The sequence below is a fragment of the Oncorhynchus mykiss genome, chromosome 27 (genome assembly GCF_057628025.1).
Source record: "Oncorhynchus mykiss isolate SJ-2025 chromosome 27, ASM5762802v1, whole genome shotgun sequence".
NCBI lineage: Eukaryota > Metazoa > Chordata > Actinopteri > Salmoniformes > Salmonidae > Oncorhynchus > Oncorhynchus mykiss.
In genome coordinates, this window is record NC_143048.1 from 11,009,507 (window position 1) to 11,026,546 (window position 17,040).

The 17,040-nt window shown below is 42.9% G+C and overlaps 2 protein-coding genes across 6 annotated transcripts in view; both read left to right on the forward strand.

Moving 5' to 3' along the window:
• The first annotated feature begins 461 nt into the window (after window positions 1-461).
• LOC110507507 (protein phosphatase 1 regulatory subunit 14A) lies at window positions 462-13,153 on the forward strand. 5 transcript variants are annotated; one of them, XM_036965481.2, is made up of 4 exons: window positions 462-937; window positions 7,920-8,000; window positions 8,214-8,252; window positions 9,122-13,153. In XM_036965481.2, exons 1-4 carry the CDS (start codon window positions 740-742, stop codon window positions 9,254-9,256), a joined length of 453 nt encoding a protein of 150 aa, XP_036821376.2. In that variant the 5' UTR covers window positions 462-739; the 3' UTR covers window positions 9,257-13,153. The 5 variants fall into 5 exon arrangements, with proteins under 5 accessions (XP_036821376.2, XP_021443213.2, XP_090080597.1 ...); XM_021587538.3 differs by having other exon boundaries at window positions 8,214-8,243; XM_090224471.1 differs by having other exon boundaries at window positions 8,214-8,243; window positions 8,795-12,223.
• Window positions 13,154-14,504: 1,351 nt separating this feature from the next.
• Window positions 14,505-17,040, forward strand: part of LOC110507509 (exocyst complex component 3-like protein 2) — a 36,419-nt gene continuing 33,883 nt past the window's right edge. Inside the window, exon 1 of the mRNA XM_036964978.2 lies at window positions 14,505-14,697. The gene's annotated coding sequence lies outside the window, so the exon portion shown is untranslated. The remainder of the gene's footprint in view (window positions 14,698-17,040) is intronic.

Below are 17,040 nucleotides of genomic sequence, written 5' to 3' on the forward strand. Positions count from 1 at the left end.
GCTCCACACCTCATAGGGTAAGATTTGAATACCTCATGCACTAGTGGGCAAACTTTTTGGCTCGAGGGCCACAACTGATTTTTTTTTTACCTATTTGTTTGTCAAAATCCATTTGCAGGCCAGAAAAGGGCAGGCTGTCATGTAGGCTCATAGAGATAGATAGAGGACTCATCTTTGCATCTCTGCTATTATAGCGTCTGTGACAGCATGGGCAGCGCCATTGAGAGGCAATCACCATTTATAAGTAGTCCATTTTCTTCTTTCTTTGATTGGCTGATCACCAAGAGAAATCAGACAATTAAGTTGGAAGTCCGACCCAGTTGTCTACATTAGAACGATGGAAGCCCTCAATGGCGTTGCCCATGCTAATACGGCTTTGGCCTTTTGGCCAGTAGAGGACTCTATCATTCCTTATGTGTAGGCTAAATCATTTATAAATAGTGGTGACCATGGTGAGTCATTGTACTTTCCCCAGAATACAGAATACCTAGTTCTTGTAAATTCTTATCACACGATTCAGAAAGTGTAGAACTTCCTTATGGACACAATTGTACAGAGCTAAGTTCAATTAAATACTGATCACATTGCTCTCGGCGCACAACTGTTTCCCTGACCTGTATCGGTGTGGCACTAGGACCCATAGCCGAGTTCTCCAGCAGTGCCCTACTATTGCCAAATGATAGCGCACCTCTTCCACTCTCTAGCCACTGTTTGCACGTGTATGTGATCCGAAGTGGATATGGCAGCGAACCGGGTCGGGAGGAGATGTAACAACAAGGTCCATTCCCCGAGTAGGGGTCTAGGTAGGGACCCGGGGCTTAGCTTGCAGAAGAGGCAAGCACGGGTCACGGTAAAGTACAACAGAAAGGAGCTCCAAAGGCGCTTGGATGTGGAGAAGTGGATTGACTGTAGTTTGGACGAGCTCTATTTGGGCAGGGTGAGTCCCATTAATTTGAACTGAAACGGATCTCGATTGATAGGCTACGCATACAGTCACATACCAATGGGAAACGTTTATTTGATTTATTGTAAGAATACAAAACGGGTTTTACGCAATAACAATTATTAATCTTAGCATCAGTGTCCACCGAATGACATAAAGCCACTTTGGCAGCAGCTTCGGTGTACGAAATTCATTGTAGCATGGCACATCACTCTTCAGTGGGACATAATCGCTATAATGGATATATCGGTTTGGCGCATTTGGGACCATAATAGTCATGTTGTGAGCGGTTACGCAACCATGGCGTATTTTCAGTCTCAAGATATGTAAATACAACTATTCACAGAATGTCATGAAGTCTGTTTTTCAGAGATCGTACTGCCTCGTGTCCCTTGCCAAATGGGATGTGCCTACGACGTTAATCAATTTTACATGGGGGTGGCTGCCTTGTCTCCCTTGTCTCCTTGCGCCCTGGGCCTGTCTGCTTCACATTCGATGAATCAAGAATGTGGAGATGGATGCCTTCTAGTGTTTTGACTGTCTCGTCAACACTGGCTGTCATATTGGTAAATTCATGGTCTCATCAAATCCAGATAAATGGTATTGTGCGTGTTTTCTTATCAGACACTATTGACTGGACACTTGTCCTTTAGTTAATAATACAAGCAAACGTTTCTCTGTCGGCAGAAGAAGCGGGATTAGAATGATCTACAAAGCCATGATTAGCAAGGCCATGGAGTACGTGCAGAGGACAATAAGGTTAACCATGTCAAGCTTTGTTTTCTCTTTACACCCTTGTTAGCCAATGACATCAATGCTAGCATGGCGTCCTTCTCTACAGTCATTAAGGAAATGAGGGTGTGTATTTTATTAGCTGAACACAAATCTATCACACTTCACACACCACAGTTGCACAGGTTTATTTTGATGTAGGAGAGCACCAGCCAAGGTGTTATACACCTGCTTGGCATGCTTCCTCATATTAGCAAAGAGTGGAAAGACCTAGCACAAAAAAAAATAGACTTGGCATCCAATGCAAAATATTAAAGTAGATATGGTAGATTCCCTTCATGTTGTTCCCTTCTTGTTGTATGTAAGGGGATAGACAGTCATTGGAAGACATGGAGGGGTCAGTATACTCCCTGTGAGTGTGAAAGTCTGTCTCTTTGCCAGGGGTGACATGGGAAAGGTCAGAGGTCCAATTGAAAGTGTTCCCAGAAACATAACTGGTCTGTGGCTTGGCGCTTGTTGCTTTACATGGACAGCCTTGAGGGTTTATGGCTTCTGGCTGACACAACAGGAGGATCCTGGGGGATCAGGTGCGGTGTGTGGCATCACGAGCGAGGGCATGGGCCGCCAAAGGATGTTGGTGGGCGTTGGGCCAAGGCACTGCATGGTGGAGTCTGAGCGGGGTTGGGGAGGATGGTTGATGTACCAACCACTTAAAGAGCAGAGAATATATAAATATAGCTTTTGATCCTATTTAGTGTTCATGACAGCTTAACCTAGTGTACCATTCTGTTTCTTGTGGATGCTTTTCATGTTGTTGCTTTCTCACAAACCCATGGCCACAGCTTTATATCTTTTGTTAATGAGTTAATTGCTGTGCTGATAGTGGAACGGGCATGTGTAATGATGGCGTAATCAGATATCACCAATTCTAATTTCCTCCTAGACCAAAGCCCACACTGGCTGCCCCGGCAACGTGAAAACCCCTTGACCAGGCCTGAACGGACGCTAACTATCCCAGTTATTGATTGATGACATCTCTGTCTCCTGGGATGATTCTGATGAATGGGAGAATGGGGAGGTTTGGAGGAAGTGAAGGTCCCATATGTCACCAAATAGCACAAAGAGAATACCCCCCCCCCCCCTCCCACCACAGAGCCTGTTGTTAAAGCTCAAAGCATTGAATGTAGAACATTGCTTGGGCAATTAGTCTCGTATCAACGCTCTATCAACACTCTCTCAACGCTCAATCGGCGGCCTAGATTAAGACCCCCGCAGTGTTCTGCTATCTGCATGATTGTCTGCGAGGCTCGGGGTCTTTTCTCTTTTAGTCCCACCCCTACACCCAGCCATTTATAACCATTCTATTGAGTCGTCACTGCCCACTAAGCCACACAGATGTGACAGCCAGTTGTTATGCAATATACCACCGCAAACTGGGTGAGAGAAACATCGGTGAACTAAGGTTTTTAGAGTGCAATTGTTTACTTTTGTACAAACAATAAATATCTAATGGGTGTGAAACATCTATTGTAACTAATCTATAGCAGCTGGTTCCCCGACATGGAACTTCATCTCATAAGACTCATCAAATATATAAATCACATAATTATGTTATGTCTTGAACCAGAACATATGTCCACAATTTAGTGATAAATGAATAACCTAATGGAAATACCTTTTAATTTGCATGCCTATGTAGATGAAACGGTCATCAATCTCCTGATGAAAAGGCCCATTTCCTGGTGTAGAGGGAACCTCTTGGAAATCTGTGCCGATCATATATCTCAATCATTATGGTTTTAACTTTGAAATGAAGTCACCCACCCAATCAATAACCATGATTTCACTGATGGCACTAAACCATCTTTTTTTTGTTGTTGACTGATTCATTTTTGGTAGTGCTCTGACCACATGCTAATACTGTTGTAATTAATACTAGATCACGTGTCAAACTCATTCCACGGCGGGACGAGTGTCTGCAACTTTCGCACCCCTGTACTAGATCATATTAATCAAATGTATTTATAAAGCCCTTCTTACATCAGCTGATATCTCAAAGTGCTGTACAGAAACCCAGCCCAAAACCCCAAACAGCAAGCAATGCAGGTGTGGAATCTATCGGCTGTAGCAGTAAGTAACTGTGGGAACGCAACAATGATGTTTTGAATAGGAATGACTTGTTAGGATGTGACAGCAGGGGTTGGCCTTTGAGAGACAAGGTGTGAGAAACGGTAGAAGAGAGGAAACATGTAACGGCATGTCATACAGGCAGTAATGAGGATATGAATATTAAGAGGAGAAGACCAGTCATGAATCTGGAAATGATATGTTAATGTACTGTATTACGGGGTAAATGGATATTGTAGTGCGTCTGCATTTAGCAGTCAGCCTGTTGCAGGATATGAAATGGTAGAATGAGAGGGGTTGGAGGAAATGGTGGTTTGGAAACTTGAGTCAAGCCAGATAAGCGTCTGTCAATACTGCAGGCTCTAAAGGAAACCCAACAGTTGAGGGTTAACATGGTGTACACAAACTGACCCACAACAATTTCTATTTCGAGACATTTCTAAACATTTGTGTCAGTGCAGTATAATGACTCATCAGTGAAATGAATTGAGGCTGAATGTTTTGTGTTTATTGATTTGGTTGAAATGATTTTATAAATCATGTCCTTCCACCTCAATGGGTTAAGGAAATTCATGTGCATTTTTAAAGTGTGGTCGCCACCCTTATAAATGCATTTTACTTTACGTTCGTCTCCAGTTCAACCTGACAGGTTATTTTGGCCCAGATTTCTTTTGTCACTAGTGTGGAACAGACCACTTACTGTATCAGGGTGTTGGCTTTGGAAAACATTACACACACATGGACACAGGTGCACAGCTGGACACTGACACAGGGACCAGTGGACTATCACCCAGAGTACCCAAGCGAACAAAAACCACGTTACCCTCGACCCACTGGCCTGGAAGTGATGTGGACTAAATCACTGCCTTTTACCGCCCTCGACTGATGTGAAACTGGGTGGAATGACTCGCTCCCATTTTCTGTCTCTGCTACAGAGGAGTGAGGGCCCAGCCATACTCGTTTCAAAAGTACCACCTTGATATGATATTGTTGCTGGTGTTACATTCTCACCTTTTTTAAAAATTTCGTTCATAGAATTATACTGCCCCTTTAGCCAAACGCAATTTTTAACAGGCCTTAATGTTCTGCTAAAACACAGTCATCACACAGATAAACTAAAGCCACAGATGAAAGGGAGTTTGTTAAAATGATCGTTGCTGGAAATCAACGACTGCTAAAAATCCTGGGGTGGGCGATATCGTCAGATCATCGCGAATGTAGGCGACATGAATCAGTTAGCTACACTATGCTTGCGAACTAGTCTTTGCTTGTAACCTACTACTGGTGGAATTAATTTCACACTCGTGTATGCAGGAAGAGTGCAGCAATATGTTTGAGAAATGGTCTACTTTGATGGCCAATTTGTTGCATTAAGTTACGAGAAAACGGAGACAACATGGCATTATGCCACCAAACAACTTTTATTAAACTTTTTACATATGAGGGCTCTATCTGCACCTGTCTGCTCACATTTACTATTAGCCTCCTGCACAAGTAAGATAGGAAAAAAGGATGGGACACATTAGCCCACCTGACATCACACATCCCCTCACAGAAAACTAATTTGATCTAAGCGTAATGTGAAATCCGGGCATGGACAATGAAAGCAGTTGAATCCCATTTTTCTTTTCTTTTTTTAAATATATATTTTTAAAGCATTGCATCAGCCAAAAGTGACTTAACGCATCCTGACAGGCCTGAGTCATCATGTTTGTCTCACGATGGAGGCTGTGTTTACTCAACCCTGCCAGGAATGTGATTTTTAGCTGCTTTACTGAGCCTCATTATCCTCAGAGTTGAGCATTACAATAATCATTTTTGATGTTAGCGTTTGAATTAAGATTTGTTTTACCAGCTCCTGTCATTACGGAATAGATCTGCTGGTGTGCACATGTCGTTTCATTGCATATGTATATTACAACATCATGTATTACATTGTTTGTGTGGTATGAGAGTGATTGTGGACTTGCTCATGTGACTATTTTTGATATATGCCTGTGTGTGTGGGCAGAATGAGACAGTATTTCATTGGCATTTGGAGTTGAAAGAAAGGTCAGGGATGCCTGGGCAGGAAAGGACTGCTTGGATCTGCCTGGACGGACCTTTACACTACCGGTATCCGAATCACTAAGTCCCTCCGCCCCGACGGCACCCACAGACAGACCCAACGGGGCTGGTTAACCTTACTGCTGAGGATTCAGGTCAGACTGAACTCTCATATGGCCTATTGCATGAGTGTCACTAGTCAACATGTCACATGCGCGTCTTTGTTGTGTACTGTGGTTGATGTTTGGATTAGGTTCTGAAAACAGCCTCCCATCTAGTCTAAAGTGATATTTGCAATCTTCATCAATTTCCATATGTTGTTATTCAAAGAATCTCTGCATTACCAAAAAGGGCAATAAAAAAGCGATCAGGGTTAATTTTTGGCCACTATGTTGATAGCAGCACATCATGAATAATTCCCTTTTGAATGTGCTGTTTGTGCCAATGAGCAGACTTGCCCCAAGGGAAAAATAAATAAGGTGGAATCTCAGCATGAGACGCTTGGCCAGAAGCCATGGTGGAATGTTTTTCTGTTCAGAATGAGAGAAGCTGTTTGAAAACAGGGTGTGTTCGGGGCGACTACATCTTATACCGAAGAAAAATATAAACGCAACATGTGCAGTGTTGGTCCCATGTTTCATGAGCTGAAATAAAAGATCCCAGAAATGTTCCAAATGTGTTTAAATCCCTGTTAGTGAACATTTCTCATTTGCCAAGATAATCCAACCACCTGACAGGTGTGGCATGTCAAGAAGTTGATTAAACAGCATAGTCATTACGCAGATACACCTTGTGCTGGGGACAATAAAAGGCCACTTTGCCTTCAATGCCCTTTTAGAGAATTTGGCAGTACATCCAATCGGCCTCACAACTGCAGACCACGTGTAACCATGCCAGACCAGGACCTCCATCTGGCTTCACCTGCAGGATCAGCTGAGACCAGCCGCTGTATGACAGCGTATTCCAATTCAAGCCAATATCCAGCAACTTCGCACAGCCGTTTAAGAGTGGGACAACATTCATTAGGCCACAATCAACAGCCTGATCAACTCTATGCGAAAGAGATGTCGCGCTGCATGAGACATAGTGGTCACACCATGATCCACGCCCCTACCTTCTTTCTTTTTTTAAATGTACTGTATCTGTGACCAACAGATGCATACAGTATCTCTATTCCCAGTCATGTGAAATCCATAGATTATGGCCTAATGAATGTATTTATTTATTTTATATATATTTATTTTTTAACTGAAACTGAGAAATCTTTGAAATAGTTGCATGTTGTTATTTTTATTTATTTTTTACATTTCAGTGTAGTTACTTCATTTGGGACATTTTCACAGATCATTAACTACATAGACTGTAATACAAATAGTGTCTGCTTTTCTGAGACTTGGGGGGAGCTGAAGGCACTGAGTATGACCAATTTTAGGAGGCTGTGAGAAAGCATAGTTTTCATGATCTGTGATGGAGAATGTCTGGTCTTGGCGGTGGCTTCCGTCCTTACAGCATACCTAGACTAGTAGTAGCCTGGTTCGTTCATTCCCCCCCTCTTCCTTTCTCCTCTCTTTCTCCTCTCCCTTCTCCTCACATGCAGTGTCCCCAATGAAACTTAATCCTAAGACTATGGAGGCACTTGACCGATTCCAAGACGGCACTGCCATCTAAATGATAGTCCCCCCCCCCCCCCCCCCCCAGTCATCCCTAGCCCTTAACTGCCAGCCCACCCATCAATCATCCTGCATCTTGCATATGTTGACTCAACAGCCACCATGGACACTCAATTACACACACACACACACACACACTGCAGTGCTTCAGGGTCTGTGAATATCTCATGGTGTGTTGCACTCTAAAAACACGTGCAGCTCTTCCTCCGTGTCTGCAAGACCCACGCAACTCCAAACATGGCAAGACCTGACTTTTGCGAGTGACGTGTATATATTTATATGCTTGTATCTGAGCCTGTCCCTTTTTTCATATGGGGTATGTGATAGTTGTACGTTAGGATACTGCTCTGGGTGGAGGATGTGGACAGTTTGACTGACACTCGGTCACTTTGTGTCCCCAGGAGGAGGAGATGCCGGAGGAGGTGAACATCGACGGGCTGTTAGACCTGAAGAGTGACGAGGAGAGAACGCACAGGCTCCAGGTGAACTGTACTACTCACTAGCTAAATCATCGGTGGACTTTTATCATTTTATCAATTAAAAGCTGTGTGAACAAGTTGTACTGTTTTGATTGTGGGAATAACAGTAATAGCTGTAGATTTGGTTGCTATTTTATGCTATTTTATATATTGTTTCAGCAGCAGGCTGGCCAGATGAACTAAAATCTTATTTGGTCTGGGGATTTTTTTTTCCAGGAAATGTTTCACACGTGCAATAACACAGAGGTAAGTGAGGTAATCTATGTAAAATAGTAATATCTAACAATGTGTTTTAAGATTGTTTTGGGTAGTATTTTATGCCATTTATGTCCATAGACTGACTATACAGAATGATGTCACAGTGAAGGGACCCAATCAGAGAGCAGTTATGACTATTTCATTATGAAGGGGCCAATCAGATTACAGGATTACGAAGCCATTATTAAGGGACCAATCAGAGAACAGGGTTATGACCATGTCATTATAAAGGTTGCAAAACTGTACTGGTTGGTTTTCCTTCTTATTCCCTCCTGATTTTGGAAATCCTCCAACCTGGGATTTTGGGGAAGCCAGGTAATTTATTGAACGTTCCTAGAATTTTTCAACCCTAGTCATTATGAAGGGACCAATCAGAGAATAGGGCTATGACGTCATTATTAAAGGACCAATCACCACTGGTCAAGTCTGAGTTGAGTCACAATTCATGAAAATTGTGACTTGATTCCCAAGTCTTAAACTCAAGTACTACAACATTGCCTTTCTCCCTCTCTCGATCATCTCCTCGCTCTTTCTTTCAGGAACAGAAGTAACCAATGACGACTCCACATATAGTAGCTGACAATGCTAGTCTTGTCCCTCATATGCGAGGTCCTTCTTTCACACTGTCTCTGTATCCTTCGTGGTCAGCATCACTCAACCTGTCTGTGTTGGCAGACTATGTTGACACCCCCCCCACACACACACACACGTTGATATCATACACACGAAATTAAGTGATGTCTCTGAAACATGTTTCACTGTGAATTATTCAACGTTACTGACGCTGTGTGTCGCTGCCTTTCACTGTATCCATTCTGAGCATGTTTTGTATGTTGACTGACTGCCCTTTTTCCCTGCACACACAGGTTTTCATCAAGGAACTGGTGTTGAAACTCCACGGGCTGCAGAAACAGGAGGACCTCCACAACAATGGCATCGAACAACCCCAGCTACACATCTTCCCCAACCGGCAAAACTCTGCAGACCGAGAGGTGATCTGAAGGCCGTGTTACGTTACCCTTCAACCCCAGAACCCGACTCCCCATTCCCCCCCAGCCTGATGCCACGGACCTCATCTGAAAAACATGGGGTCTTGCTGGTCTTTACACTGTGCTCTACACACTGTGCTCTACACATCAAGCAGCTAGCCAGATCTGACAACTTATCACAAACTTTGCAGACACCTTATCTTCTGTCCACACACACACACACACACACACAGCCACAATGCACAGGCAGTCCCTGCAACATTTGTACCTCTATGATGTCAAATGAGTTCTGTTTTATTTTTGTTAAGGCCGTGTCCGAAATGTTTGAAACATGCTGCTCTCTGTTGGGTCGCTACCGCTACTTGTGTTCTGTGTGTCCTTGAATTGCTTTAATTGGACAACTCATTAGGGCCTCGACTGTTGGTCGGTGTGTCTCATGTTGTGAGATGCACCTCTGATTCTGTTTAGCTCATAAACCAGAACCAAAGAGTCCAGCAATGTACTGTAGATACCAATGTCAGTCGGAAGGTAATAGAGACTCTATAGAGCTTTCATATACCCCCAATGGGTTAGTCAACGGTTCCTTGCTATGAGCAGGTCTACCATATTTCCAAACTGCATCCAGTAACATGAGACAGTAGCTCACGAGGTCAACTTGAAGAAAAATATATAAATATACACTGCTAAAAAAAATAAAGGGAACACTAAAATAACACATCCTAGATCTGAACGAATGAAATATTCTTATTAAATGCTTTTTTCTTTACATAGTTGAATGTGCTGACAACAAAATCACACACAAATTATCAATGGAAATCAAATTTATCAATCCATGGAGGTCTGGATTTGGAGTCACACTCAAAATTAAAGTGGAAAACCACACTACAGGCTGATCCAACTTTGATGTAATGTCCTTAAAACAAGTCAAAATGAGGCTCGGTAGTGTGTGTGGCCTCCACGTGCCTGTATGACCTCCCTACAACGCCTGGGCATGCTCCTGATGAGGTGGCGGATGGTCTCCTGAGGGATCTCCTCCCAGACCTGGACTAAAGCATCCGCCAACTCCTGGACTGTCTGTGGTGCAATGTGGCGTTGGTGGATGGAGCGAGACATGATGTCCCAGATGTGATCAATTGGATTCAGGTCTGGGGAACGGGCGGGCCAGTCCATAGCATCAATGCCTTCCTCTTGCAGGAACTGCTGACACACTCCAGCCACATGAGGTCTATCATTGTCTTGCATTAGGAGGAACCCAGGGCCAACCGCACCAGCATATGGTCTCACAAGGGGTCTGAGGATCTCATCTCGGTACCTAATGGCAGTCAGGCTACCTCTGGCGAGCACATGGAGGGATGTGCGGCCCCCCCAAAAAATGCCGCCCCACACCATGACTGACCCACCACCAAACCGGAGGATGTTGCAGGCAGCAGAACGTTCTCCATGGCGTCTCCAGACTCTGTCACGTCTGTCACATGTGCTCAGTGTGAACCTGCTTTCATCTGTGAAGAGCACAGGGCGCTAGTGGCGAATTTGCCAATCTTGGTGTTCTCTGGCAAATTCCAAACGTCCTGCACGGTGTTGGGCTGTAAGCACAACCCCCACCTGTGGATGTCGGGCCCTCATACCACCCTCATGGAGTCTGTTTCTGACCGTTTGAGCAGACACATGCTCAAACGGGGCGGCAGGGTCGCCTAGTGGTTAGAGCATTTGACTAGTAACCGGAAGGTTGCAAGTTCAAACCCCCGAGCTGACAAGGTACAAATCTGTCGTTCTGCCCCTGAACAGGCAGTTAACCCACTGTTCCTAGGCCGTCATTGAAAATAAGAATTTGTTCTTAACTGACTCGCCTAGTTAAATAAAGGTCAAATAAATAAATAAAAATGTGTGGCCTGCTGGAGGTCATTTTGCAGGGCTCTGGCAGTGCTCCTCCTTGCACAAAGGCGGAGGTAGTGGTCCTGCTGCTGGGTTGTTGCCCTCCTACGGCCTCCTCCACGTCTCCTGATGTACCTGCCTGTCTCCTGGTAGCGCCTCCATGCTCTGGACACTACGCTGACAGACACAGCAAACCTTGCCACAGCTTGCATTGATGTGCCATCCTGGATGAGCTGCACTACCTGAGCCACTTGTGTGGGTTGTAGACTCCGTCTCATGCGTGAAAACACCGCCAGCATTCAAACGTGACCAAACATCAGCCAGGAAGCATAGGAACTGAGAAGTGGTCTGTGGTCACCACCTGCAGAACCACTCCTTTATTGGGGGTGTCTTGCTAAATGCCTATAATTTCCACCTGTTGTCTATTCCATTTGCACAACAGCATGTGAAATTTATTGTCAATCAGTGTTGCTTCCTAAGTGGACAGTTTGATTTCACAGAAGTGTGATTGACTTGGGAGTTACATTGTGTTGTTTAAGTGTTCCCTTTATTTTTTTGAGCAGTATATAGATATATATATTAAAAGGGGGAGAAATATTGTTGTGATATTCCCAATGATTTTAATGACCATATAGATAAAGCTACAAAGGATATTTTTTATGAAGACTAAGCAGTATTGCTTGGTAGGTTGTCAACTGCCACTCAAAGATGGTTTTGACTAGCTATTAAGGATAATTTAAGATAACATTTAAGCTGTCAGGAATACCAGGTATTTTTATTTCTCACCAAAATATTTGTATATCTGTAGAGGTTTTTTCAGTCAGCTAAAGGATAGAAACCCAACTGTACTCCTATGTGCCTCCTCAGGTACACCATTTAAAAAAAAAAAAATTGTTTACACGAGTTTCAACACGGTTTGTAAATGTGTAGATCTCGGTTGGCTGTATTGGTTTAAATACATTTTGAATTCAATGTTTCCCAGAGTAACTTTGAATCATTATCAGCATAGTGTTTTATAGATTAGAGGCTGTATTTACATGCTGCTGTACCATAGAGAAGGCCCGTGTTTAAAATAAATAAAAAAATGCTATGAGTCGTATTGATAAACAGCGCCCTCTTCTGACTAAATGTACTGAGTTATTTACAAAAACATTACATTTTGGCATGACAGTCTACTCTTTTGACAAACTGGGTGTTTATTTAATCCCATAGGGGTCAACCCATTTACCATCATTGTAAATCGATTGCTATGGTGTGGGGGTTGGTAGATAGATAGTAGCCTATATGATGCTAACTGAAGTGTCAGCCCGAGGATGCATGTAATATCAGAGACGGGTCAGATTTTTCAAGCACCCATAACTTTATCACAGCAATCCTACAGTATGAACTCTTGCTCAAACCAATCCAATACTATCTAATCTGACAGACTGTCATGTTTCATTGGAATAACCTGTAGATGGCAGGAGAACACAAGTCAACATTTCCTTTCTCATTATATTAAGGACACCATAGAGTCAGCTTCAGGAACGTCATTAGTAAGATACAACCGCTTACAGAGCATTATTATGGCTACTGTAGTACATCATGCCGCATCTCTTTTGAGCTCCGCATCATGCTACGGACGTTAGCCTCAATTTAACAATTTTCTGTTGCTCAAAAAAACGCTTTGTGTATGTATATGCCTGTTTGTTGCTGAAGCTCCGCTGTTCCACCAGACACAGACCAACCAGGCTCAACACACCTTTGTCTACGTTTGTGAAGTAAACATGACACATTCCACCCGGGCATTGAGGACTTCTGGTCTGTAAGGTGCACATTTATAAATGTCTTCGTGTGTCATGATCATGGAATCAGATGGATTTGTGAAGTGAACTTTCCCCGTTTACATGATGGTTTGGTATGCGTATGCATTTAGACCTTGTAAGGGTCGTTCCCACAAAATGATTGCCTTTTGTGTCCCTTTGATATTTGAAGTAGAAATTGTGCACAACTATTGCATTTTAAAAGCCTGTTATATTAATAAATGTGCCCCTTTCATACGGACTACATACATTATTCCTATTTAAAATCAGATTTTTTTTAATGAAGACTTGCTAAAGTGTAAAAATCCAGCATTTTGCACTCTGTGAAGTGTTTTAACCCACTTCATCCGCAAATTTCTCCCAAGTTTTCACATCACTGTATTTTGTTGCTTTGACTAAAGTCAGTCATTTCTGAAAATGATGATTTCTTTAATGTGATTAGTGAATAATTGATGTCTACCTCATTTTAAAGTCAACCCTGTAACGTGAACTGAACTCTCGTTTTTACGTGGTGAAACTATTGCTTTTCAAATATAATTTTTTTCTCAAAATAAACATTGAACATCTAACCAAACATTGAACATTTAGTCAAACCATAGAGTAAAAGCTGGTTCTAGAATTTTTGGCTATGTTCTGGTGTTTTGTGGTGGGGAAATGAGTGGGTCGATCATAAGATGTCAACCCTGTTACCCATAGTTAGACAGGCTGTAAATGTAAAAATAAATATTCAAATAAAATTTGTTAAGCTTAATTTCAATCGCCTCTCCCTGTTGCGCATAACAAACTCCCCCCCCCCCCCCCCCCATGCAAGGGGATTTACCTCTGTTTTATGATGAAATCATCAACCCTGTTACTTAATAGGCATTTACTATAGTACTAAATGTAACCTCTTGAGATGGGAAAACACTTTTTATGAAGTTGAACATGTGCTCCTTATGACAAAATGTTCAAATGAGAGGAAATCCCTCCCCCCCCAAAAAACTTGACACTACTCAAAAGGTTGACAATTCATGCTCCAAAAGACTAAGGCTATTAAGTGGGCTGGACAAACAGTATACAGTAAAGGGTTAGAACTCCAAGTGCTTTGTTCCACAGCATCAATACATCCCAAAGTCTCACAGATGCTCAAAGCACATAAACAAACATGGGCCTCAAACAAAGAGCTTTACACATGAACTCTATGACCACATCCGTGTGTAGGTGTGTTCATTGCAGAATACGTTCATAAACAAAGTTCAAAACAACTAGGTGACGGGAGAATACTCCAAAACAAATCCTAGATCCGGTGGATAGGGCATAGGGGGGTTGCCTATGGTAGATTACTTAAAATAGATAATCTCTATGAGGTGGGGGGATTCAATATACATATGGGTCTAAAACAAACAAACAAATTAATAAACGAAATGAAAGTCTAGCCACAATAACCCCCCCCCCCCCCCCCCCCCCCCCCCCTCTCCAAAGGCAATTAGTATAATCAGCCTCTCTCCCTGAGGGGCCTGTAGCTCGCTGTGGAGGAGGAGGCAGGGTTGGGGGGGCAAAAATGGGATGGCCCGCTTCCTCAGGAAAAAGCATCTTGCGCTATAGGCAGGAAATGGCCAACGCCAGCCCTGGAGTCCAGACGAGCCTCTGGAACGGAGAAGCAGGCATTACTTCTGAGCTGTCGGACCTGTGAGGACACAGCCACTCACACACCCACTTCGACCAGCTACATTGCCCGTGTGGCCAGGGATGCCACTGCTGTGAGAATCACAGGGATCCCCTTTTTAACAGCATAACAAGGTAAGAGCTGGACTCTGGGCCCCGGGTGATGCCATTTTAGACTTTTCATCTCAGTTTCATGTTGTCCAGGTGCCCCTGGTTTGGTTGGGCTCCAGTCAGAGCTCTCCTCAGAAGCATGTGTCCTCACCCACTCATAGAGAGCAGGGCTTGGGTTCCGTATTGGTCAGAGCGGAGACCAATGAGAGACCAGTGAGCGGCAGTATTCAGTGGATAACATTCTGTTTGCTTTTTTCAGAGTCATACAGTACATCACTGTTGTTTCATGTATAGTCTTTATGGAATATTTATGCGTCTGCTGTTGTGTCTTTACTAGGGCCTATAGAATACCATAATTTAAATATAACTTCCTCCAATATAAGTATTTTGTTATCATGTATTGCAGCACTTATAATACAGACAGGGCTCCAAAGCCTTGTGGATCAGGAAAAGCCATGCATCGATAACTACAGGAATATACAGTGCATTTCGGAAAGTATTCAGACCCCTTCCCTTTTTCCACATTTTGTTATGTTACAGTCTTATTCTAAAATGGATTAAATAAATACAAAAAATCCTCATCAATCTACACGCAACACCCCATAAAGACAAATTGAAAACAGGTTTTTCGTAATGTTTGCTAATTTATACACCTTATATAAGGTCCCACAGTTTACAGTGCATGTCGGAGCAAAAACCAAGCCATGAGGTCGAAGGGATTGTCAGTAGAGCGCAGAGACAATATTGTGTCAAGGTACAGATCTGGGGAAGGGTACCAAAAAATGTCTGCAGCATTGAAGGTCCCCAAGAACACAGTGGCCTCCATCATTCTTCAATTGAAGAAGTTTGGAACCACCAAAACTCTTCCAAGAGCTGGCCACCCGGCCAAACTGAGCAATTGGGGGAGAAACGCCTTGGTCAGGGAGGTGACCAAGAACCCGATGGTCACTCTGAAAAGATGAATGGAGTAAAGTACAGAGAGATCCTTGATGAAAACCTGCTCCAGAGCGCTCAGGACCTCAGACTGGGGCTCTGGAACATCTAATAGGGTTCACCTTCCAATAGGACAACAACCCTAAGCACACAGCCAAATACAGGTGTGCCAAGCTTGTAGCGTCATACCTAAGCTGTAATCGCTGCCAAAGGTGCTTCAACAAAGTACTGACTACTTGAGTACTTCAACAAAGTACAAAGTATTTTAATTAAATTTGCAATAAATTCTAAAAGTCTGTTTTTGCTTTGTCATTATGGGGTATTTTTGTGTAGATTGATGAAGAGGGGGAAAAAAACAATTGAATCAGTTTTAGAATAAGGCTGTAACGTAACAAAATGTGGAAAAAGTCAAGGGGTCTGATGGCCTTCTGAATGCACTGTACATACAGAGCAGATTTGCTCCACTTTAGTCCTTCTAGAAACAGCCCACATAGTGGACTATCCACAGCTGTTCATCTGTTGGCTGTTTATATCATGTTTTATGGATGAAATGTGAAGAGTGCATTGTATAATTATTTTTTTTACAGAATTTCGTGGGTGAAGCTTTAACTTCGGTGCCGTTTTAATCCATGTTTCAATGGTATGAAAGCCTTGTTTGATGCGGTGTAGCACATTTGAATTACACTGACCGCTGACCACATGTCCAGTGTTGAGGGAGTATCTGATAATCTGATGAGTCATTGATGGTTATCTGAGTGTCCTTCAGGGAATCTCTGTTGTCTGTATTGTTTATCCCTGCATGTTCGTGACGCACGCACAGTCACGGGAAAATCTCAATAACCTTTTCTATAAACATTAGAGCGACAATGACAAAGTCTAAAGATGCAACATATGAACAGTAGCTTAATATAAGCCAATGTACAGTGGCCAGTATAGGCCTTCTTGTGAGATGTCTCACAGTGAGGAACCATGCAACCAAGGCCCCCATTAGTCACAGAGGTACACCTAGACAATTACAGTTAGGACAGTTCAAGGGAACAAGACCTGTTGCCACTAAGGATTTCAACATTGAACGATCTCACCAGTACTTCAAAACTTACCATGTAAAAGTTTCTGTCTAGCCTAAGTGATGGTACATGGTGTGGTATTACATAATGCTGTAGTCAGTACAGTAACGCAGTAGATATAGCAGTCACAGTACCTTATGAGAGATAATACGATGTTTCCAGGCTATAAAGTGTGTTAAGTGGATAGCTACACCGTTAAAATGAGTTGCTTTGTAACGCCAAAACTAGTGGCAACTGAGCTGCCACCAACTCCAAGGAGAATGCCAAGAGTGTGCAAAGCTGTCATCAATGCAAAAGGTGGCTACTTTGAAGAATCTCAAATATTAAATAGATTTAGATTTGTTTCACACTTTTTTGGTTACTACAT

Bases quoted from the DNA above. Each gene is read 5' to 3' on its own strand.
- LOC110507507 (XM_036965481.2), top strand. From the start codon at position 740: ATGGCAGCGAACCGGGTCGGGAGGAGATGTAACAACAAGGTCCATTCC. The intron at 938-7,919 runs GTGAGTCCCATT...TTGTGTCCCCAG, and splicing joins ACGAGCTCTATTTGGGCAGG to GAGGAGGAGATGCCGGAGGA. The intron at 8,001-8,213 runs GTGAACTGTACT...TTTTTTTTCCAG, and splicing joins AGAGAACGCACAGGCTCCAG to GAAATGTTTCACACGTGCAA.